Below are 21151 nucleotides of genomic sequence, written 5' to 3'. Positions count from 1 at the left end.
GATGGGGTGGGGCTGAGTTTGGTCTAAACAGCAAGACCTCAGGCTCAACTGGAAATGCCATGGCACCAGGCCCCACACATCCAGCATGTCCTATGGCTCAGGGTTCCTGGAGGCACCTCCACAGTACCTGCTCTGCCCGGTGGGAAGTGGGGTGCGCAGTCCTCCCTCTCCAACCCACAACCCGTGCTCTGAAAATCGCTCTGAGGCCTGCAGCTGTCACGTGTGTTCATTCACCCAGCATGAATTCAGTCCTCGAGGTGCCCAAAGCACAGGGTCCTGCATCCATCCATGTCCTGAGCAAGCTGGGGAGGAGGCAGACATCAGACACGTCCACCAATGCCTTCAGCAGGGGGCCGGTACCAAGAGGGGCAGCTGTCCTGGGCAGGAGTGTGGTGGCTGCACCAGACAGGGTAGCTAGGGAGGCGTCCCTCAAGCTGAGACCGAGTGGAGGAGGTGAGCCATGTAAAGTAGGGGCAAAGTGGCTGGGGTGGGTGAGCCTGGGGGCCGCGAGGGGACCAGTGGAGGGCCTGGCAGGCATGCAATGGAATTAGGTGGTAACAGGTGGAGGTGGAGCCTCGCTATCTCTGAAATAATGCCGGTGCCAGCAGGCTGGTGCTCACCAGGCAGCACTGGAGGTGTAAGGAGGGGCAGACTAGGCCAGGATGAGGAGTGGAGCCTCCTCTGCCCACCTAGGGTCGTCAACTCCCACCGCTGGGCCGGTCTCCACCCCAGCCCTCAGCGCTCATGGCCTTTCAGACCTGGCTGGGTCCATGAGCCCAGTGCCACCCGGGGGCTTCCTGGCTGGGATCTGCACCTGCCTCCCAGCTCCTTCCCGCTGCCCTGGCAGGGCTGCCCCCAGAGGGCACGGGAGATGGGGTTGGGGTCTGTCTTGCGTGGGAGGCAGAGCCCCGTCCAGTTGTGCTGTGCGGTGGGGTTTTCTCCAGCCCCCCTTCCCCTTCCTCTAGCCATTGCAGAGCGTCCTGGTGGGCTCCTCTGTTTCCAAGCAGCAGAGGCACCCCTCCTGGCCCCGGGCTCCTGAGGGGCCCTGGTAACCCCACCTCTCCGCTTCCGGGGGTGGGCACCCCAGAGGGGTCCCTTGGGTCATCTTCGGCCTTTTTTTGTTCTTTGGTCATGAGGACCCCAGGGAGGCCCCGCCTGGGTCTGGAATGCCTGGTGTGGTTGCCTTGTCAAGCTTGGAGAGGTTGGGAACTCGCTCATTTAAGGAAAAAAGACAAAGCAGTGCCTTTGCCGGGAACTGCCAGGAGACCCGGCCCGGGAGCGCGGTCAGGGCGGGCAGCTTAGCAACTCGCCTAGGGCTGCGCGGGACAAGTCACCTCAGTGATAAATCAGGGCTTTGTGAAGGCGAATGCAGGCTCCTTCCCTGTGTGGAGTTCCCCCGTCGCCCCTCAGCCCCCAGCGCACACCGGACAGGGACACCGGGGCCTACGCCCGCTCTCCTTCCCGGCCCAGACACCCGCCGTCCTCCCCATCGCCCGCTGCCCTTGCAGACGCCGCGGGGGTGCAGGTGCAGCGCGTTTGCTGCTCTGACCCGCCCGCGCCCGGAGCCCGCCGCGTTTACGCTGCTTCCTCCGGACAGCCCGGGCGCGGTAGGAGCCCCACAAATACAGGCTGAACGAATAACACACACGTTGAACGGCCTCTGCCAAACCCCGCGCTCTGGGTTTTCCAGCGAGGAGCGTTGGCGCCGATGCCCGAGCCTTCCTCTCGGGACGTTTGCTCCCAGGCCAGGAGGTGGCATCGCGAACCTCTCCAGGCAGCGGGGCCGCCGGGCGGCGGAGCCCAGGCAAAGACATCTCGGTCGGAGGCGCTCGGACCTTCCCGGGAGGAGAGGGCGTTGTCTCGGTGGTTTCCGAGAGGGCGGCGCCGGGGCGCAGGGGAAAAGGTGCGGGCGGGAGCTGGAGAGGAGGCGGGGCCCGGAGTGGGCGCCGGGAAGCGCAGTTGAAGCCACCGGGCCCGCCCGCAGCCCCTCGGGGAGGAGGGCGGGAGAGCGCGTGGGGCGCAGACCGGGGAACCGGGTAGGACGCGGCACCTGCGGAGCGCGCCAAGACGCCCACGGCTTAGAAAAACGTGGGAGCGAGACCCCCCCTTACCCGGCTCCTCTGCGCCCCCAACTCACCCTGGACCCCATCCCGCGCCCCTGGGCCCTGGAGAGCCGCACGCTCCGCAGCCAGTGACAAGCCAGCCCCACCCGCGACCCCACGCGTTCCCGCGGCAGCCCAGGGAGGACCCGGGGGCGCAGACAGACCCAGGGTCGCCGGGCCGCAGCGCAGCGCCTCCCGGTCCGTGTTTCCTCGGCCATAAAACAGCGCTAACGATGCCCCCCGCCCCGCCCCGCCCCTCCGGGGTGTGAGAGGAGCCAGAGACGGTCCGGAGCGCGGCTTCCTCCCGCCATCCTGCCCGCGAGCTCCTCCCCGGCCTCAGTTCGGGCGACCCGCGCCCCTCCCGGCCCGCCCAGGGTCTGCTCGGCCGCGTGGAGTAGGGGTCCCCGGGGACGGCAGCCTCCTCCCCGCCCGCCCGCAGTTCCCGCGTCTCAGCTCAGAGCCCGAGCCTTGTGCCGCGCGCGCTGTCGCCTTGGGGTGCCGGGGGGGGGCCCGAACCCGACCCGGGAGGGCCCTTCCTCGTGTTTCCTCCGAGGCAGCGGGCGCGGGACAGGCCGGGGCGGGTCTCGGGGCCGGGCGGGCGCTGGGGGTCCCCGGGCCAGGCTCCGCGGGGGCCGATCACTGGCGGGGCAGCCGCGCCCAATCGAATTCCAATCCCAATCGAGTGCGGACCCGACGGGGGAAGCGAACCCTCCGTGAACGCGGGGCTGCACCTCAGTGGAGGGGAAGCCGCCGGGGCAGCCCCGAGCGCGCACAGCAGAGGCAGCGGCGGCCGCACCACTGCCCCGGAGTTTTCCAAGCCACCACCCAGGAGCGGCCGACGGCGCCAAGTCCCCGCCTCGACCTGCACGAAACGAAAACGGACTCTGGAGCCGGGCGGGAGGGAGCGAACGTGAGACCCCGGGCCCGAGCCCTGGGCGCCGCCTTCCTGCGCGGCACCGACCCCCTGGCGGCCGGGGCGAAACGGGAAAGTCGTTGCGAAGGAAACTCCCCCAGGCCCGAAAGCGGCCACGCAGCGGCGGTCCCTGCGCACACACTCGGGGCTCCCCACGGGCCGTGGGTCACAATCACAGCCGCCCCGTGTCCCTAAATTAATACGAGACGCCACCCCAGAGGTCGGAGGGTCTGCTCGCGGCCGCCTTGCGCGGGGCTTGGAGTCATCTCACCGTCCGGTCTGCGGGATGAGCGAGCGGCTCCCGGTGCCGGGGGAGTGGGGCGCGGGGGACACAGGCTTCGCGCGCGCGTCTAACGCCGCGTTTCTGCCGCTGCGCACCCAACCCGCACCCACGTTCGGGCCCTGGACGGGGCTTCCGCGCTGAGGCCGCCCTGGTCTCTGTTCCCCCGGCCAGGGATTCGCGAGAGGCGGCCCGTGGGCGAAGTCGTGGGCCCGGGTCACATCCTGGGGGACCCCAGCGGGCAAGCGCCGGGCAGTGCGTGTGGTCCCGGGACCCGCCTCCCCGCCCCGCTCCCGCCGGCCTCATCCTCCACCGCGCCGGCCGCGTGTCGGCGAAACCAGAGGCAGCTCCGTGCGAGCCTCGCCCGGCCGTGAGGCCCGTGGACTCCGTGGACTCCGAGGCCCGCGTCCTCCGCCCTCCTGTGGCCCCGACCCGCCGGGAGCGCGTTCCCCGCCAGCGTCCGCGGCCGCCCGCACCCACCGCAGCCCCGGGCGGCGGAGCAGTCGCGACTGGGGCGCGGGCCGGGGCTCTTCCCCAGCGGGGCGCTCGGAGCGCGCGGGCGGGTCCTCAAATCTGCATTCTTTCCGTTAATAAAATACGTTCTCGTATTTTTTCCTGATTTCGCATGAAAACCTTTGCCTAACTAAACTCCCATCCAAGCGGGATTTATTTCGTCCCCGGGGAGATAAATCAGGGGGCGAATTTACAGCCCAGGAGGCACCTGCGGCGCTAATGGGCCCTTCATGGAGTGCGCGGCTGGCGGGGGCGCGCGGGCGGGGGGGGGCGCTGGCCAATGGCCGGACCGCAGGGTCCGCAGCCAATCAGCGCGCGCGCCGCGCCCCGGGGGCCCCCGTTATCAGCGCGTCCGTCCCGCGCGGCGCCGCTCCGACCGGCCCCGGAGCCGCCGCCGCCGCCGCCCGCCCGCCCCACGCCGGAGCCGCCTGCCCGCCCCCCGCGCCCCGCGCTGCAGCCAACGCCCGCCCGGGCCGCGCGCAAACTTCCCGGGCCGGCGGGCAGGGGCGGCGGCGGCGGGGCCCGGATGGGAGCCCGGGCCGGCGGCGGCGGCGCCCATGGACACTAACCGCCCGGGCGCGTTCGTGCTGAGCAGTGCCCCGCTGGCCGCGCTGCACAACATGGCCGAGATGAAGACGTCGCTGTTCCCCTACGCGCTGCAGGGTCCGGCCGGCTTCAAGGCGCCCGCGCTGGGGGGCCTGGGCGCGCAGCTCCCGCTCGGGACCCCGCACGGCATCAGCGACATCCTGGGCCGGCCCGTGGGCGCGGCGGGCGGAGGCCTCCTAGGGGGGCTGCCCCGGCTCAACGGGCTCGCCTCGTCCGCCGGCGTCTACTTCGGACCCGCGGCCGCCGTGGCGCGCGGCTACCCCAAGCCCCTGGCCGAGCTGCCCGGCCGCCCGCCCATCTTCTGGCCCGGCGTGGTGCAGGGCGCGCCCTGGAGGGACCCGCGTCTGGCCGGCCCGGGTGAGTGGCCCGCGCGGGGGGTGCGGGGCGGGAGCGCGCGGAGGGGACCCCGCCGGCCGCTGACCCCACTCCCCTCCCCTCCCTCGCAGCCCCAGCCAGCGGCGTCCTGGACAAGGACGGGAAGAAGAAGCACTCGCGCCCGACGTTCTCGGGCCAGCAGATCTTCGCGCTGGAGAAAACCTTCGAGCAAACCAAGTACCTGGCGGGCCCGGAGCGCGCGCGTCTCGCCTACTCGCTGGGCATGACCGAGAGCCAGGTGAAGGTGAGCGCGGCGGGGCCGGGAGAGCAGAGCCGGGGCCCGCGTCCTGCGAACGGCCACAGCCCCAGCGCCAGCCCCGGGCCCCGCGGCCGCCTGACCGCCCCGTCCGCCCCCAGGTCTGGTTCCAGAACCGCCGGACCAAGTGGCGCAAGCGGCACGCGGCGGAGATGGCGTCGGCCAAGAAGAGGCAGGACTCCGACGCGGAGAAGCTGAAGGTGGGCGGCTCGGACGCGGAGGACGACGACGAATACAACCGGCCCCTGGACCCCAACTCGGACGACGAGAAGATCACGCGGCTGCTCAAGAAGCACAAACCCTCGAACTTGGCGCTGGTCAGCCCGTGCGGCGGCGGCGCGGGGGACGCCTTGTGAGGACGCGCGGGGTGGGGGCGAGTCTATTTTTGCAGAATCCGGGGGCGGCCCCGGTGGGCGCGAGTCGCTTTGTATCATCAATAAATTATTTAACGGGTCCCCGTCGGAGCCGCCGCTCCGGAGCCTGCGCCGCGTGTTTCTTCCGTCTCGAACCCGGAGCGAGGCGGCCCCTCCCCGGCCGCGGCTTCGCCCCTGCGGGACCCGGCTTCGGGCGCGCGGCGGCCTCGGGTCCTCCGGTGTCCCGGTGCGGAGGCTGCGGGCCCCGGGCAGGCGCGAGGCGGCGGCGAAGGCGCAGGGAAGGGGCCCGGCCCGCGGGAAGGAACCGCAGCGACAGCCGCCAGGAGCCCGGGACAGCCGGGGACGGAGCAGCAGGTACGGCCCGGCCCGCCTCGCCTCGGGGCGGATTCGGACGCGCTTGGGGGGCCCCGAGAGGGCGGGGGAGCCGCGTACCCGCCTCGAGTCCCCGCGGGACGTTTTCCTTTCTTCGCTTTTCCCGCTTTGGGGCCGCGGACTCGCCGCCGGGCACCGGTTCCCGCTCGGCCGAGGGGTTTGCTCCGATTTTTTCCAGATCCCTCTGCGCGTAGCGGAGCGTCCCACAGGCGCGCCCTGGGCTCGGCCGGTGGAACCGGGTCTGAAGCGCTGCGCGGTGGCCCTTCGGTCACCTTCCCGCTAGGTCCTTCCGCGGTGGGAAGCAGTTTCTTCCAAACTAGGATCGCAAAGAGAAATCCGAAGTAATCCCGCCCGCGGACGGCGGGGCCTCCCACGGGGCACGCGGGGTCAGGGAGCTGGACGCCCCCGGCGAGGCCCGCAGCGCCCGGCCAGGGGCTGCCCTGAAATGCCGCCAGCTCCGCGGGGCTGACTCCGGCTGACAAAACCCGTCCACCCTCCCGCAGCCTCTGTGGCCGGGTCTGCCTATCGCTGCATCTTAATGGGACCGTTGAGTTTTGATTTTCAAAAATTAAATGTAAATAATTATATCATTGCGGCGGTAGGGGTTCTCTTGGAAGGCATTTTCGGAAACGTTAAAGAGAAGTATAAGCGGCTTCAACGCGGCGCATTTTGTTTTAGGCTCTTGGCAGCCTTCACAAGGAGGCAACCCGAAGGGCAGAAGCAACGCTTTTCTGTGGGGAGCCTCTCAGCTCAGCTCAGAGCAGACGGGCTTCCAGTTCTAAAGTTTTGAGGAAGGCAAAGCATTTATAGAATCCCGTTTTAAAATGATGAGGGATAAATCCTTTATTACAGTAGAAAGTCCAAAAGGCTGTTTTTCTCCTCTCAAGGAGCGGCTTGGTGTTTTGTGACAGTGTGTGATACAGTGAAATTCCAGGATTTCTAACGAGCTTGAGCTCAAGTAACAGGATATACAGGAGGCCCTTCCCCTGAGTTAGCATTTCAAAGGCGGCAGGAGAAGGGAAAGGAAGGAAAACAAACAACACGGGACTATTTTCACCACGGTCAATTTTATTGCTTAGGAACCAGGCCAGTCACTTCTAAAGGCCCTCAGAACGACCAACAGCTGAAACCCGTGGGGCGGACTCCGTGTTGAACTGCGGACAGCGGCAACCACAGCAGCGACAGGGTCCGGTCCTTCCACCAAGAACGGACTCCGCAGCGGACAGCAGTCACTTGCAACGGTAGTGATTTATCCCAAAACAAACACCCACCTAATGCCTTCACCTGGTCCAGGAACTCTGTAGTGTTCTAAAGTAAAATCAATAAAACATATATTTGTGTTTCATCAGCAGACTCTAATCACCTTTTAATGCTGTACTTAGTGCTAGAAGAAAAATATTTGCAACAAGGTTATTACATGGGTTGTTTGTAGCAGAGCAATGAGGAAATGTACAGTTTTGTTTCTCTTTAATATTTTTATATACAGCCCATGTTAAAAGCAATTTCTATTGGAAGCAAACTAGGCTATTTCTATTTCTCCCATATTATTGTTGTAATGTAGAATACTTGGCACCATAAAACAGTAACAAAAGACAGACAAACGGTTTACAAAATTCTTAAAAGGTACACCCAGGCTAGCTATAAACTTCACATTCAGTTCTTAATATTACACAGAAGAACGGCACGGGAGTGATGGCCCGCCAGTGCAGACGTGCTGTGGGGCCGATCTTACCCACGATGGCGAGGCCATGTGTTTTTTCTACGAATTTGTGTGTTGATGGACACACAGCTGAGCTCCTAGACTCCAATGCTGCCTGCTGATGGGACTCTTGTGCATTCATACTGGAAAGTACATTTAGCATAAGTTTTGGTAAGATTTATAAATTATTTTTAAAAAGTATATATTTATATATATTTATATATATATAAAAATGGAAAGCAGCTGCAGTGTGATTCAAAAACCATGGGACGCGGCGCAGAGTGCCGTGGAAGGGGCATCGGCAGAGACAGACCCCTTCGCCATGCTGGGGGCCACGCTGCCGGCCGGCAGAGGGAGCGCCCGTCTTGGCTTCCCCAGCCCCTGGACACACCTCCACCTGGCAGAGGGAGGTCTCTGGACACGGGGGAGGGGTGGGGTCTCTGTGCTGGAGAAGCCCCTCCACTGACAATCATTAAAAACTGAAAACTGTGAAGTCTACGGTACAGACCCTCTTTGCTGTCTATTAGAGTTTTGACAACAGGACTGTGACTTATTTTTAAAAAACCAATATTTCTACTTAATGTCACATGAACAGACGAGACAGTGAGGTATGTGAGGCTGTTCCGGAATGGTCCGGAGGCTGAAGCGAAGTGTGGGGCTGGCCGTCTAGCAGGTGGCGCTTGGGTGGGTTCTCGATGCAGCTTTGAAGGTGCGTATTCAGTACACGGCTACAGGGAGGGCTCACGAAGGGTCCTCTCATGGCGCTGGCATCTCTTCCCTGTCATGGAATTCGTAATTTGTTAAAGGAACAAACGCACCAGGAAAAGCTGTGTAAAAGCTGAACTAGAGGGAGGAGTCATATTTACCACCACGTCACTGCACGACACAACACTTGTGCACACGGGCATGAGGTTTACCTGCCCCGGGCATGATTCGGAAGGCCAGGAACACGGGCTGCAGCAGGAAGAGAGGAGGTTGTCAGCACGGTGCATGTGGGACAGCCCAGCACACGCCGCCATCTCCCGTCGCACCCCTGGACCCTGCGTCTCACAAGGGCAGCCATGAACCGGGCTGGGAGGAGCTGATGGCCAGCGGAGGCAGCTCGGCCCTTGTGTGCAGCCACCGCAGAGCAGGGGTTGGGAGCCCCGTGAATGTGGAACTGGAACCAGGCCGGCCATGAGAGGTTTCGCAAGGAAGGTGTTATTTCCAGGTAAAAACTTAATGGAAAAACTGATCTAAAATAATGGCTAAATAGGCCCCGAATGAAGCGGGGAAGGAAGGCTCTCCCATCCTCGGCTCTGCCGCACCTGGCAGGTCCAGCGTCTTCTCCGCATGTGTTTGGGGCTCACAGCTCTGGGCCTCCAACGTGGAAGCTAACTCATTTATTTGGCTGAAAATGAGATTTGATACGTCTCCTGTGCACACTCTCGAGGTGCAGTTGCCTGAATAAACCATTTGTGCCAGTGCCGCCCCTTGGCACGCAGTGGGAGCGCCCTCACCCCGGCTCCCCGGCTGATGGTGAGCCTGCCCCAAGGCCATTAAAACACTGCGGCTGCGTACTTGCAAAACAGCCGTCAGAAACGATCAGCTGTGGACGTTTTTCTACAAATAGTAAAATGATGTATTTTATTCTATTGTAACTAGTCATTTCTGCCTTCTTCCTACTTACCCACCTAGCTTATGATATTTTATTACAATTAAATCAAAACAGACCAGCTTGGCCTACTCTGTAGAGTCAGACTAAGAAAACAGGAGAGCAGGAGAGGAGAGACTGGCCAACCCCCACCCACCCGCCTGCCAGCCCCAGCCCCACCCGCCCACCGGCCCCAGCTCCCCGGCTCCCTAGCTTTCCCCGGTTCCCCGGCCCGGCCCCTGGACCTCCGTCTACGTCACCTTGTGGTCTCCCATGCAGACGTTGGGCCCAATGTGGTCATAGGTGACAACCTTCTCCTCGCTCTCCGACTGGAAAGGGGAAACAGAGATGGGTGGGTGTGCGGAGGTGGGGCACCCTGGGTCCAGTGGGGAGCTGACCAGCAGGAACATCAGGGTTTTGTGGGGGCAGAGAGACGGGGAGTTCGGCCCCTGCAAGTACCTCCCCAGCCTCTGCCACCCATCCTGCCTGGCCCCTGAGAGAGAGGCCAGCCCACGGACCAAAGGCTCTGGTGGCGTGGCAGCACCTCAGCACCTTGGCCCTGGCCCTTTCAGCCAGAGGTATCTGCCTCTAGGAGGGGTCGTGTGGGGAGTCACGAGTGCTGGCCCTGCTTCCAAGCTCCCCTCGCCCGGACATGCTCCTGGGCTCTCGGGGGAGTTGCAGGGGACCCTGTTCACAGGAGTGGGTGCAGCCCCAGATTTCTGTGCAGGTGTGCCCTCTGACTGAGGCAGCCCATCTAGTTCCAATTTTCCCACTTCCATTTGTTTTTGACTCTTCTGTTAGCTTAGAACTCAGTGTTGAGATGAGAACAGACACCGAATTCCATACCACTACACAAAGCAATCTGTGCACAGTAATTCACGGCTGTGTGTCCATTTCCCGGTGGGTGCCTGTATTCCGGGCGCCTCGGGAAGGGGTTTGCTGCTGGTCAGCACTCGGCTCTGGTTGGGCTGGAATTTTATATCCACAGCTGAAGCATCTGAGACTATCGAGTTAAAACTGAATTATCTTTAATGCAGTGGGAAGCTTCAGGTCAGATTTACTTTCCAGCATGGGCGCCTGCCAGAAGGGCTGAAAACACGCTTCGGCACTGCATGCATGAGCACCTTCCCGTCTCGCGGGCGGAACGGCGCCTCCACGGAAGTGGGGAAACATTCATCAAACGCAGTGTGGTAATTTACAAAGGCAGCATAAAATTGTGGATTTTCAACTGCATAATCTTTGGACAGATAAACAAATTACGGTGGGCACAGGCAGCACGCCGCACACCTCACTGAACACTTGTCACCGAGGCTTGCAAGCAGCACCGCCCGCGTCCCGAGCCCCCTTCAGTGTTTTAGGGCTGCGGAGGCAGAATGGAGCTTGGTGACGAGGTGACAGCGCGTGTCATGATGGATGAGGCTGCGGAGCGCGCCCGGTGCCCGTCTGCTTGGCCTGCACGCCCACTGCCCATTGGGTGGCCCCATGGGGAGAGCCTGTCCAAACTCTGGCCCCAGGAGGCGGGGGCTGTCAAAGGCCACCGGGTGTGCGTTGTGAGGCTCTGCCCCCAACCCTGAGCATAAACTGACAAGTCCGGGGGCCAGAGAACCCGAGAGGCTGCGAGTGATTGGAAAATAGGCTCAATGCTGCCATGCTGTGAGCTGGCAGAGCCCTGGAAATGACAGCACAATGTGGGGAGGCCACAGCCCTGCCAGCCTTCTGCCCTTGGGCACTGCTCACCAATCAGCACTTGTGTGACCTCTGACGTTTTCCCGGGGATGGCACCTGTGCCTGAGTCCCTGGGAGGCTCTTGCCCTGCCGGCAGCCCTGGGCTCCATATGCCCGACCCGTTCTCAGTGCCGGCAGGTGGGAGCACCCACCATGTGGCACCGAGGGACTGGCATGCCCACCAGTGAGCCCAGCTAGAGGGGCAGGGGTGCATCCACAGCCAGGCTCCGGGCCGAGCCCACTCCTGGGCTTTTAGGCTTATGGCCAGCATGCTTCCTCAGTGATGGGCACAGGCCCTGCCCACAGGCCAGAGGTGGGGCTGTGTAGGAGCCAGGCTGGCTGCAGACCCCAGGGAACTTCTGGCCAAGGGGCCCTGCCTCCAGCCCAGGCCCGCGCCAGGCAGGCTCCTCACAGCACAGCCAGGGACGGAGGGCAGGCTGCACCCAGGGTGCTCCAGGATGTAGGAAGGAACAGTAAGGAACCTGGCCCAGCAGACAGAGCCGCGTGGCGGAGGCCAGCAGGGTGCATCTCAGGGATCGGGGCTGCAGAGGGTCCCTGCCCTGCTGAGGGCGCGCCTGCACCCAGGTGCTTGCTGTGCCTGGGGTCTGGTACCATCTGGCACAGGGACACAGACGGGCAGTGCAGGACAACAGGAGCCTCACGCAGCTGGTGTTGAGGTCGGGGTTAGTAGGGGCTCCTGTCCCTGCTCTGGGCCTGGGACAGTGGAGAGGGTGGGCAGAACCCACCAGACTGGCAGTGGTACCACCAAAGTCGCCAGCCTCCTTCCGAGTGCCCACCCATGTCATGGTCAGAGGCTCCAGCTCTGGTGCTGGGCACAGCTGCATTTCCCACTCACGCCTGCAAGCTTCATTATTATCTCCATTTAATTTTCATTCACGGGGTTGACAAAACCAATTCAGATATTCTTCTGAAAACACTCCTTATACGTTAAAATGTGGGAACCGAAAAATCACAGGGTTGGCCGGGCGCAGTGGCTCCCCCCTGTAGTCCTGTAATCCCAGCACTCTGGGAGGCCGAGGTGGGCAGAAAGCTGGGGCTCAGGAGTTTGAGACCAGCCTGACAAATGTAGCAAGCAAGCCCCATCTCCTTTTTTGTAAAAAACAACAACAAAATTATTTATTTAAAAAAAATCACAGGAAATCTGAAAATTTTCCAAGGCTCAGGTCATCTCCTGGAAATGCTGTGCATTCATTTTTAACTTATCAAGGCTCCAAATGAATGTGGCTCTGATTTACAACTTAGCAAAACAACCTCAGACATTTCTACTGTGCTTCACGGCCTGGGAGTGCTCGAATGCACAAGAGCACATTGACTTCCAAGGATACAATGAACTACGATTTGGAAACACTTCCTGCCGACCACCCGTGTATATTTCAAACTCACGACGATGCCGGCTGCCCATGGCCCAGGAACTTGGCTCCATCTGCTGCTGCCCTAGCCCAAGTGCTGGCTCGGAGGTGACCCAGCACTGGGGTGCAGCTCATGGCAGGATGAGGTCAGGGCCCAACCTGGCAGCATTCCCCAGACTGGGTGCCCCCACCCCCAGGGCCTTGTCACCAGGCTGGGCCAGACCAGACCCAGTGTTCCACGTCCCTCTGCACCCAGGGCCGGGGCAGCACACACTCACCCTCAGCACCAGCTCCTTGGCAGACGGGGACATGAGGATGCGGTCACACCAGGCCGGGCACCGGGTGTTCATGTACTGCTCACCCTGGCGGGCGTCCTCACTGTACGGGTAGCTGGGGAGACACGAAGGCAGAGGGTCAGCCAGTCGGCTTGGCCCGTCCTCAGCCCCAAAGGGACGGCTGTGCCAATTCTCTCCCAATACACCTTAGAATGGCCAGTGCTACCCGGGGAATGCGTACACGTATGGAAGTTTCTAGAATATAAAACCAAATTCACAATTTAAGTTCTACATCAAACTTATTTTTATGTGAGACTAAAGTTTAGTTATAGCATAGTATCTTCACATCAGTCCTTCTTTTACTGCATGAAATTGTCTGTTGAGCTTTGGTTTTTGTTGCTATTGCTGAACGTGGTCCAAAGTATGATGAAAACCTCCATGGAAACAAAATGACCGTCGGTGTCATCTGGTCCCAGGACGCTCCCCCACCCGGCGACCCGGCCTGGCTCAGCTCGAAACGCCTCTAGGTGCAGGCAGCTCTGGGGTGTGGGGTGTGGCACCTGTGTCTCTGCTTTGACCAAGGCCGCTCCCACCTCGGGGAGCGTCCAGGTGCTCAGGCCATGGCCTTGGGTCCCTGCTGTGGTGGGGCGTGACTGTCCCTGACTCACTGCTTCCCGGGCCTGCCCATGCCCTCTGTGGGTCTGGGAATGGGACTGGCTACGTGGCAGTGCCACTAGCCCTGAGGGCGGAGCCCTTCACCCACACAGCGCATCTCTCACTGCCCGGGGTCTGCTGGCTGTGTCTCTGCCACCCACTGCCGGCCATGGCACAGCTCATCTGGGCTCCTCAGCGGCCTTGCTGCATCTCCGAGCCGCCGTCGGCCCTGCCCTCACACAGCAGTGCAGTCCACACACACACATGGACTCATCAAGCCTCCAGATGAATGGAACATGCAAGCCTAGCCGCCACTTCTGGGCCTGCAGGTTCTCAGGGGGCCCAGCCCACCCATAAGGCTGCAAATCCACCCCCACATGGGCATGTCGTTTGGGGCTGCATTGAAGTAGTAATGAATTCCACTTGGAGTGAACGAACCCTGGGGTCCTGTGGCTGAGCTCAGCCACCTGCCCCTAAGTGCAGTGTCTGCTTACTCTCAACATCTCCATGGCCTTCATCAGTGTGTCAAGAGTTTTTCAGTTAATTCCAAAATATCATACAGCACCTGTCGCGACTGGGGTCTGATTCTCTGTGAAATTTCCCTGTTGGCCATGACTGAGTTTCGGGTCCATCCTGGCACCGCAGCTGCAGATTCTGCAGCCCCTCCCATGCCCCCGGACCCCGCCCACAGGGGCACCTGTGAGCCCTGTGCCCAACCATCTGGAAACAGCCGGGGACTCGGAACTTGCTCTGCCCTGACGCAGGAGCCCCCACCCTTCCCCGCACTCCAGTGGGAGCCGTCTTCCAACCGGCCTGGGGCAGAGTCACTACTTGGTTAAAAGCGAAACCTATGTAGGGCCTATGTGTTATGCATGTTTCTGAAGAGCACAGAGCATAGAACAGTTGCAGGTTTTTTCAGAAGCAGCAACCTGGCGGCCTGTCCCATTTCACACGTTTGAGAGGCCCGGTCACCTTGTTCAGGAGCTTCTCAGCCTGATCCCAACCGTAGACACGAGTGGAAACTGGATGCAGGTAGGGGCCTGTCCAGTCCCTGGACACATGTCCACTGCATCCGGACATGCGTCCACTGCCCCCCCACATGCGTCCACTACCCCTCTGGACACACATCCACTGCCCCCCGACATGCGTCCACTGCCCCCCGGATACGTGTCCACAGCCCCCCGGACACGCGTCCACTGTCCCCCCTGACGTGTCCACTGCCCCCCGACATGCATCCACTGCCCCCGACACGCGTCCACTGTCCCCGACACGCGTCCACTGCCCCCCGACACACGTCCACAGCCCCCCTGACACGCGTCCACTGCCCCCAACACGCGTCCACTGCCCCCTGACCCGCGTCCACTGCCCCCGACACGCGTCCACTGCCCCCCGACATGCATCCACAGCCCCCCGGACACGCGTCCACTGCCCCCCCGACGCGTCCACTGCCCCCCTGACACGTCCACTGCCCTCCCTGGACACACGTCCACTGCCCCCTCAGAACTGCCCCCTGGGACATGCGTCCACTGCCCCCCTAGAACTGCCCCCCAGACACGTGTCCACTGCCCCCCGGACATGGGTCCACTGCATACACAGCAGCGGCACCGAGGCCTGGCCAGCTCCCTGCAGGGTACCCACGGGCAGGTAGGCAGTTCAGGGGCAGTGCGTCCCACGAGCCCAATCAGGGCCCGCACAGGTGGTCTGATCTTCCCAAGGATGGTGGCTGTGCTGAACCACACCATCTGGGCAGCCCCCGGCCGGGCCAAGGTCAGGGTGGAGTGGCTGCGGGGCCCTGGTCAGGCCTGGATGCTCTGCACAGGTGGGATCTGCTGTTTCTCAGGGTAGCCGTGGCTGTGCTGAAGCAGGACATTCTCGGCGATGAGAAGGCAGCAGCGTGTGCGCTCAGAGGAACTGTGGCCTCTGCCAGCCGACACAACACAGGATGTGCCCGTGAGTGCAGAGCCTGCTCCGCCCTTGCTGCAGGCGTTCTGCATGTGGAGGGCAGGCTCTTGCTGCCAGGAGCATTTCTACTGGCAGCTGGGGCCCCACGGTCACCACATGAGGGTCTAGCGAGGTGGCGACGCTGCCCCATAAGAGCCCATGAGAGCAGCTGAAACTAAGCAGCGCTGGGAGATGCCAGTTTGGAAGGAAACTTCCAGAAGCCTCCATCTCATGCCTCTCACACCAGTGACGTCTCCACTGCAGACACTCCCACGGCGAGGCCGGTCTGGGCGTCTCACCTGAGGCAGCAACACAGACCTGTAGGACCCAGCAGGGGTGCACCCCGGGGCCACAGTTCGGCATAAATGCGAGTTCTGGGACTGACACAGCACACTAAAGGTGATTTCTAAACAGGAAGCTGGAGCCGAACCAGTTCTCACTCCCCGTGTACCCCATGGAGCCCAGACCACCAGTGCCGCCTGACGCCCCCTCGGGGCACGGAGAGAAGCCAGGCATGGCAGGAAGCAAGCCGCCCTCTGTCCACAGGACAGGGTCTGATGGGCACTGCTGCTCAGACAGACTGGGCTCCAGGGATGAGCAAGGGAGAACAGGGAGGCCTGAGGGAAAGCAGCTTCCTCAGCCCATCTGCTCCAGGAGGGGCTGCCCTGGGAGTGTTCACAGGCGACTCAACAGGAGGAAGGAGCCTGGGTGAGAAGGGTGTCCTGGCCTGGCTGTCGGGGGCAGCACCCTCAATCCACCACCAGGGGTGCTCTGGCCCCCAACACCCAGGGAGAAATGCAGGCGGGACTGGTTCCACCTGGGTCTGGGGAAGGCCAGTGTGGACTGCACACCACCGCTGTACCCATAGGCGGGAGGCACTGGCGGGGCCACACCAGGGAGAAGCAGGATGCGGGGCCTGGACGCTGCCCACCAGTGACTGACGCAGGAGTGCCAGGCATGTGGGCTTATCTGAAAGCACACCTGCTGGGTGGGCGGAGACAAAGGACAAGGGTGCACCTGTCCCCATAGCGTGGGAGCGGCTGTGACAGGGTGAACAATTGTGTTCCTGTGCTCGCCTACAGGCACTGCCCTTCCTCCCTGCCCCTTTCCTCTCCTATAGGATGCGGGCAGCGGCCCCTGTGTAGGCTGCATGGCAGATTGTTTGCTGTGGCCAGGCTGACTGGCCCTGCTGACAAGGCCCAGCTTTAGGACCTGAGCAGACTGGGCTGGGCTGGGCAGGTAGGGTCGCCACAGGCCTGAGAAGCAGACAACAGGCAGCTTCCCATGCAACTTGCAGGCACCACCGGCAACACTGGCTTCAGACACCTGCTTCCAAAAACACACCAGCTGCCACTGAAACTCCTGAAAAGGAAAAGGCCCTAAGACCAAAGAAAAAGAACCAAACAATTACAGCTGCGGCAACACTGAAGCTACCGAGTGGGAGGAGGAAGCAGCACAGAAGTCTTCCAAGAGGGTCTGGGGGGCTGGGCACGGGGGCTCACACCTGTCATGCTAGCACTTTGAGAGGCTGAGGCGGGAGGATCGCTTGAGCCCAGGAGTTTGAGACCAGCCTGGACAACACAGTAAGACCCTGTCTCTATACAAAATAAAAAAGTTAGCCAGGTGTGGTGGTGCACACTTGTAGTCCCAGCTACTTGGGAGGCTGAGGGGGGAAAATCGTTTGAGCCCAGAAGATGGGGCTGCAGGGAGCCAAGATCACCACTGCGCTCCAGCCTGGGCAGCAGAGCCAGAGGCTGTCTTGGGTGCTCCCCTCACCCACATCTCGAGGGACAAAGCTCTTGGGGTGACCAGAGCCCTTGGCAGGCCTTTCTGTGGGATGGGTTCCCTCACTATCCTCCCCTTTGGCACAGGTCCCACAGTCTGTAGGAGCCGCAGGCAGCCAGGGTTCGTGACCACCAGGCGGACGGGTGGCCTCGCTCCCTCCTCAGCAGCCAGCTTGCAGGAAGTAGAGCTCATTTTGCTAGATAATTATTACAATATAAATACACATCTAAAGACAGAAGAATGTAAATTATGGCCCACAGCAAGTTTGAAAGGGGCCTCCTAATTCCTAATTTAAAAATATATGTGTCCATTAAAGAGAGACAACCTCTGGCTGGACTTGTCTGGGCAGTTCACTCCTGTGTTGTGTATGTTTTTGTCTTTTTCAAAAGTTAAAACTTGATCTTGCTCAGTAATTGTTTGATGAATGAAAACATCCCTTTCCTGCCTCTGAGAGTCCGTCTTTCTTTGGGAAGGAGTGATTTTTTCCCATTCGACGTGCTCTGAGTACAATAAAAACTTTGGAACGTTTTGACAGGTAGCGACAGAACTTCTAAATTTTTCCATTTATTTCAGTAAACTTCACAGTGAGGCACACAAGGCCAAGCACACACGGGAAGTGGGTGTTCACCAGCTCACCGCACACTGCCCGGCCCACAGCCTGGAGGCCTCCATCTGAGAAGGCAGTGGGAGGTGATTCCCCGCCTGCAGCAATGGCACGCCGTGGAGTCCCAGGACCTCCTCTCCACCTGTGCCACCCGGCTTTAAACTCACTTGTGGAGCTGTGTGCAGTGGCGGCTAGTTGCTGTGGCCTCCGTGTCAGTGTTGTCTGTCCCACTCTTCGTGGGCACTGGGGATATTTCCAAGTTTTGGGCAGTTCTGGAGTTGGCGTGTGGCCCCCGTGGGTCTCTGGGACCCCTGCCAGGGGAGATCTGCATTCACGAGGACACTAAGGCGACATCCGCTGATTTCACAGAGCTGGCGTTGCATGGACGTGGCACACGTTGCCCAAAGTGGTAAAACTGCTGGCGCTGCGTGGGAACCAGGCAGAGGCCAGGCCGTGTTGGGCAGGGTCTCTCCCAGCGTCAATCCCTCAGCACTAAACAAAAAGCCACCTCCACTCACGAGTGAAGCAGGAAAAATCTTTCCTTGTGTTGAACTTCAGGCCTGGGAGATGGGGTCTTGGGCTGGGTGGGATGAGATGAGGCCTCCAGGGAGCCCTCTGCCCAGAGGGACGACATGGCCCTCATCTCTCAGGGCAGCATGCCTGCATCTGAGTTGTCAGCTAAAGCAGCTGCTCGTTTTCACAGACACCATATTTTGCCAGAAAGATTGACAGACAGACGGTGGTAACTTAGACCTTGGTGGCTGACAGGCATTTTCCCCAGAAGGGCGGACGAGCCTGTCTCTTCCAGCAGGAGCGGATGCCATTTGCTGCCAATGACAAAATTTAAGCTTTCAAGAAGACCCCAGAGTGTTGGAAAATGTATTCCTCATGGAGGCTGGCTGTGTCCCCACCACACAGACTCCTCCGCTGAGCTCCGCCATTCTGAGGAAGGTGCTGCATGCACTGAGTGCCAGACGTGCCACATCGAGACTCCCACACCCTGGGTGGCTGGGATTTCCTGGGACCTGTGTGCACGGCTGCCAGATCATGCCCTGGTGGAAGGCGCCTTCCCCATGCATCGGTATTTTTTTCACAAAAATGTTACTTATGTAAACATGTAATGAGTTTGTTGTTACTTTTAAAATGAACTAATAAATACTTAAAAACTGATGGCAAAGACCAATAGATGGAACACATATGGACAAAAGCTCCGGGGTCCTCAGTAGCTGGAAGAGGGAAGCGGCCGGGCCACCAGGGCGGCCAGCAAGGTTCTGCGGGGCCATTTCGACGGCAGCATGTGGTTTTCTTCTTAATAAATAGAATGACGTAGTCTCTTCACTATGTAAGGAGTCCACAGACACAGGGAGCCCCCAGGCAATGGACGTGACAGTTCCCATCTTCCATACACACAGTGTCCACACAGACAAAGAGGGAGAGCTGACTACGCGCAGCACCACGGCCCCCACGAGGAAACGCAGTGCCCCCCAGGTTCCGGGAGCTGTAACGGGAGCCACCTGATGGCCGGCGACACTGTGGTCACTTGGGAGCGCTGGGCTCTCTGGGTGCGGAGGGGCTGATGTGGGGGCGGGTACTGTCGGGCAGGCCTGGGCCTGAAGCCTGCCCAGAGGAGATGGTACCATCCTCAGGGAGACGCTGAGGCCGCGAGGGGTGAGCAATGTGCCCAGCTCTACAGTGTCAGGGGCAGAGCCGGGACTCTGGTTCCGGAGGCACTGCCCTCACCAGCCTGTTTTACACGGGATTTGGCGAGAAATGCTAACGCCTGGAAATGCGGGCTGTCGTGCCAGTGGAGGGGTTGCCGCGGAGCCGTCTTCAATCTGTTTATCTTAGAGTTAATGACGGTTAATTCTCAAAGTTAAACTAAAAATCAGAAATTCACTTCTAGCTAGGATGCACAAAAGGCGGCGGCTCCATGCTACCGCTGGGGTGTCCAAATCCCCACCACCTGAGCCTGGCTGTACCCTTTCTGGCAAAATGACAGCATTCAGTTACAATCCATTAGAGCAGAGTTCTATCCATCCATGGGATCAGTGGCAAACACCTTTGCGGGAGAAGACCCTGCTGGTCTTCAGACCCATCTGCCAATGATATGTTTCCTGGCGTCACTCCGCCAGTGTGCACCAACGCCCCGGGTACGGCTGTTCCCGGAGCTCTGCGCTAGGAATGCCGTCTCCTCCCAGGGTCAGCAGGTGCAGGATCTCCCCATGGAGTGCCTACCACCCGCAGGAGGGTCCTGCCCACCAATGCTGACGTGGTGCCTCAAGCCGCTCCAAGGCAGTGAGCTCACCTCTGCTCAAAACTGGGGTGGGGACTGGGTGGCAGGGACAGGAAGACACACTTGGCTGCTCGGCCGGTTTGCAATGTGTTCACTCAAACCACAACAGCAAAAACTATGAAACGATTCTGAAAACCAGGAGCCACAGTGGGAAGGAGATGCTGCCAGACCAGCAGGTGTAGATGGCGGCTCGGCTCCCAGCTTCTGAGGAGCTGGGGCAGACACAGGCCTCAGGCAGGCTGTGGCAAGGATGCCCCCCAAGGCCTCAGAGCCCTGGCAGCCTTTGGGAAAGCACAGGAAGGCCAACGCATCCTGACAGATGTGAAGCTGCATGGGGCAGAGTGTGAGGTGGCAGGTGGATGAGCCTGGCATGCAGGGGAACTCAGGACCCCCCGGCAGGGCAGAAGCAGGGGGAAAGCAGAAGCCTATCTCACACAGCCAAATGCCGAAGAGCAAGCCCGGCCGGCATGGGCACCCTGGGAATGCTGAGGGTCAGGGGTCCACGGATCTTTCTGGAATGCCACTGGGCACGAGGGTCTGTCTGGGGGCCTGTGTCTCCAGCAGTCAGACTTCAGATCCAAGAGGGAGCAGGGAACCCTCCAGGAAGAGGGGTGTGGGCCTGAGATCCCCTGGGGCTTCCTGCACCTCCTGCAGGATGAGGCCGGCGTGCCTGGCAGGGAGCCTTGGTGTCTTTGCAGAACAGGAAGGAGCTTGTGAGGAGGGTGGGAGAACTGGGCCACCACTGCCTTCCAGAGCTCCTCTGACCTGTCTGAAAACTCCCCTGGACACCAAAGTGCTCTGCCACTTTCAAGGCTCAGCCCTCAGCACTGCCTCTGACTTTGGGAAAGCCTGTGTCAGCTTTCTGAGGCTGCATCCTCTGGCTCCCAACCTTGCTCCCAGCTGAGAGGCAAAGTCCACATCTGCCAGTGGAAGTCCCCTGCAGCTTCCAACAGTGAGATCTGCTCTGTGCCAGCAAATCTGCATAGCAATGCACACAAACACCCACACCCAGGCACACATCTCCATGTGTGAACACACACACACACACGCGCACACACACCCATAGAACGCACAGCCACATACATATGCCCTACACACACACGCGTCACACATGTTCTCACTCATGCTCACATATGCAACCATGTATGCAAGCACACCTCGTGCACACACATCCACAACTGTGTGAGGCATGTCCCACACACATTGGCACCAGGTCTGCACATCCACGGACGCCACGCAACGTCTGCACCAGGTCTGAACATCCACGGACGCCACGCAACGTCTGCACCAGGTCTGCACATCCACGGACGCCACGCAACGTCTGCACCAGGTCTGCACATCCATTGATGTCACGCAACGTCTGCACCAGGTCTGTACATCC

The 21151-nt window shown here is 60.9% G+C and overlaps 2 protein-coding genes across 5 annotated transcripts in view; one reads left to right on the top strand and one right to left on the bottom strand.

Moving 5' to 3' along the window:
• Positions 1-4183: 4183 nt before the first annotated feature.
• On the top strand, positions 4184-8046 carry NKX6-2 (NK6 homeobox 2). The gene is made up of 3 exons (XM_030940371.1): positions 4184-4771; positions 4861-5033; positions 5147-8046. The coding sequence occupies exons 1-3, from the start codon at positions 4366-4368 to the stop codon at positions 5399-5401; spliced, it is 834 nt and encodes a 277-aa protein (XP_030796231.1). The 5' UTR covers positions 4184-4365; the 3' UTR covers positions 5402-8046.
• Positions 6840-21151, bottom strand: part of INPP5A (inositol polyphosphate-5-phosphatase A) — a 247020-nt gene continuing 232708 nt past the window's right edge. For all 4 annotated transcript variants that reach the window (XM_010382741.2, XM_030940368.1, XM_030940369.1 and 1 more), the window contains 4 exons: positions 12497-12608; positions 9384-9452; positions 8357-8444; positions 6840-8268 (listed from right to left, as the gene is read on the bottom strand). In XM_010382741.2, coding sequence (XP_010381043.2) covers positions 8364-8444; positions 9384-9452; positions 12497-12608 — 262 coding nt within the window. In that variant the 3' untranslated portion in view covers positions 6840-8268; positions 8357-8363. The remainder of the gene's footprint in view (positions 8269-8356; positions 8445-9383; positions 9453-12496; positions 12609-21151) is intronic.

The sequence above is a fragment of the Rhinopithecus roxellana genome, chromosome 11 (assembly GCF_007565055.1).
Source record: "Rhinopithecus roxellana isolate Shanxi Qingling chromosome 11, ASM756505v1, whole genome shotgun sequence".
In the NCBI taxonomy this organism is placed as follows: domain Eukaryota; kingdom Metazoa; phylum Chordata; class Mammalia; order Primates; family Cercopithecidae; genus Rhinopithecus; species Rhinopithecus roxellana.
This window is presented reverse-complemented; position numbering and strand designations above follow the sequence as displayed.

Bases quoted from the DNA above. Each gene is read 5' to 3' on its own strand.
- NKX6-2 (XM_030940371.1), top strand. From the start codon at position 4,366: ATGGACACTAACCGCCCGGGCGCGTTCGTGCTGAGCAGTGCCCCGCTG. The intron at 4,772-4,860 runs GTGAGTGGCCCG...CCTCCCTCGCAG, and splicing joins CCCGCGTCTGGCCGGCCCGG to CCCCAGCCAGCGGCGTCCTG. The intron at 5,034-5,146 runs GTGAGCGCGGCG...GTCCGCCCCCAG, and splicing joins TGACCGAGAGCCAGGTGAAG to GTCTGGTTCCAGAACCGCCG.